Source organism: Triticum dicoccoides, unplaced genomic scaffold, assembly GCF_002162155.2.
Source record: "Triticum dicoccoides isolate Atlit2015 ecotype Zavitan unplaced genomic scaffold, WEW_v2.0 scaffold182330, whole genome shotgun sequence".
In the NCBI taxonomy this organism is placed as follows: Eukaryota; Viridiplantae; Streptophyta; class Magnoliopsida; order Poales; family Poaceae; genus Triticum; species Triticum dicoccoides.
In genome coordinates this window covers 1-2,197 of record NW_021226539.1, presented here as the reverse complement: position 1 = coordinate 2,197, position 2,197 = coordinate 1, and the positions used below count along the sequence as shown (strand labels likewise).

At 39.9% G+C, this 2,197-nt stretch overlaps 1 protein-coding gene across 1 annotated transcript; it reads right to left on the bottom strand.

Moving 5' to 3' along the window:
• Positions 1–9: 9 nt before the first annotated feature.
• Positions 10–2,192, bottom strand: LOC119344725 (disease resistance protein Pik-2-like; the record flags this gene model as incomplete). The annotated part of the gene is made up of 2 exons (XM_037615088.1): positions 10–297; positions 1,197–2,192. Coding segments are annotated over 2 exons (1,284 nt in total), but the record flags the coding sequence as incomplete, so codon positions are not given.
• Between the last annotated feature and the right edge of the window lie 5 nt (positions 2,193–2,197).

Here is a 2,197-nt window from a genome sequence, read left to right as displayed (position 1 = left end):
TAGAGTGGTTTTTCCAAGACCACCCATTCCCCACACCGAGATCACCTGCAATTGGGTAATTCGATTTGAAATCAGTTTGATAATTTCACCTTTTTCTTTCTTCCGCCCAACAAGATGAGATTCCTCCAAAGCAGCCACCATCGTCTTGGTGCGAGTGATGCGATTTTTCACTTCATGCTTTCCGTCATCACCTTTAGATTGTTCAGGTAATATCTCCACAGCAGACGATGTGGAGTTGTTATCTACACCAGTACTAGTTGTGTTCGATGTAGTTAACCCGGTTCTACCTTGACAACCCTGTTCACATGTTAGCAGTGTTATATATCTATTTTGATAATCCTATACATGAAAGAATATAAAATATAATGCTAAATAATTGAAGCAAAAGTATGCCATTGAATGTGTTGAAAACTTCTAATGCAATATATTTCTAATGCAAAAATAATTAAAGCACAATCAAATGTGTTCAAAACTTCAAATGCATTATATTTCTCGTTTGATTGAAAAATTGAAGTGTTTCTGTTCCATTTCTTGGAAAATAGAACCTAAAACTAAATTCGGTTAAATCACATGCAGGTACACACATTACTAGCTACTTGAATGGGAATGTGTATTCTGCTTCCAGATAATTTTCCTATAATTATTTTTTCTTCAATTAGATATTACTTGCATGTAATTACCATCCCCTTTGGCCATATGCATCGTTCTGATGCAGAGGCTGGGGAATAACCTCCTTTTTGAAGAAAAAAAATTACCATTCCCTTTAAATATTATGGATATGTTATTTTTATATTGCTTGAAAAATTGATATTTCAACGTTAATTAAGGTGCACATAATCAATCCTAAAGTTGTAACAGAAATTTTATGCACAACTTTAGGTATATAAATGTGCAACTACCTAACTACACACAAATTTGTAAATTGTGCAAGCTACCTGGTTTCCTTTAGATGAAGTATCAACGACATGGTTGTCGACTGAAAAATAAGAACTCCCGATAGAGTAAAAGAACAAGGCCCATTTAATTCCAAATATGGTCCTTAAAACACAATCGTTAACACAATATATAAATTACATGAACTAAAGAAAAATAGTTTATCTAGCAATTACAATATAGTGCAAAAAAGTAATATGACTTACTAGGTATTTTAAACCTAATTCTATATACCAAACAGGTAGTAGAACTTTGAATATTACCTTCTGGTTGAAAGCATAAATGTTTTGATCAGCAGACAATTGGTTGAGCTGTGAAACTATGCTTTCTTGCCCTACACATAAGCTTGCAACTTCAACTTGCGTTGTAGAGACTATGATTCTGCTCCCCAGATTGTTGTCCGGAAAGAATCCTTTAACCCAATCCCATTCTTCAATAGTGGATAGGCCATTAAGCACAATAAGGTATCTCTTCTTCTTCACATACCAATCAAACTTCTCAGCTAGTTCAAATGGTGTTGTCATTTCCATTCCAAACAGGACTGTAGCCCCTACAGCCGTGTAAAATTGCTTCACTAAACTCTGAATGAAATCTTTTGAATCGAAAGGATGTGTCAGCCTGACCCAAGCTCGACATGGGAATTTGGTTTTGATATCTGGATTCTCGTAGACCACCCTGATGATGGACGTCTGCCCAAGATCAGTACTTGTTCCCCACACCGCTATCACCCCTAGGTCAGTATTCTCATCTTTGTTGACCATGAGCAGCTGGGCAAGATCCACGTTTGATTTCTTGTATTTGGTGGCATTCCTCGCTCCATCGATGCCAAACAATGTTGCAGAAGCGATGGCAGATTGCTCAGCAGCTGTTAACACTGGCTTGGATCTGACGAGGTGGTAGCGCATGTTCCTCTGGCTAACATCCTCAACATTGGCTCTGAGCTCCTTCATCTGCTTGGCCACGCGGCGCCGATCCAGCAGTGTGCGACGGATACGCCACCAGGACTGCTTCTCAAGGCGAACAGCAAATTCTTGAAGGGTGTCCTCGACATCATAGGCCACATCGCGGACTTGTTTCACCCACACTTTGACAACCCTGTCGTCATCATATCTCTCGTCATGGGCAGTCATGAGGAAAGCCTGCATCATCTCGAGCTCATTGGTGATGAAGACCTGGTCACGCCGGACTCCAAGTTGCAGAGCCACCTCCTCCGCCAGAGCGGATTTGGCGTAACCAAGCGCTCCATCCAGCACGGACTTTCCAA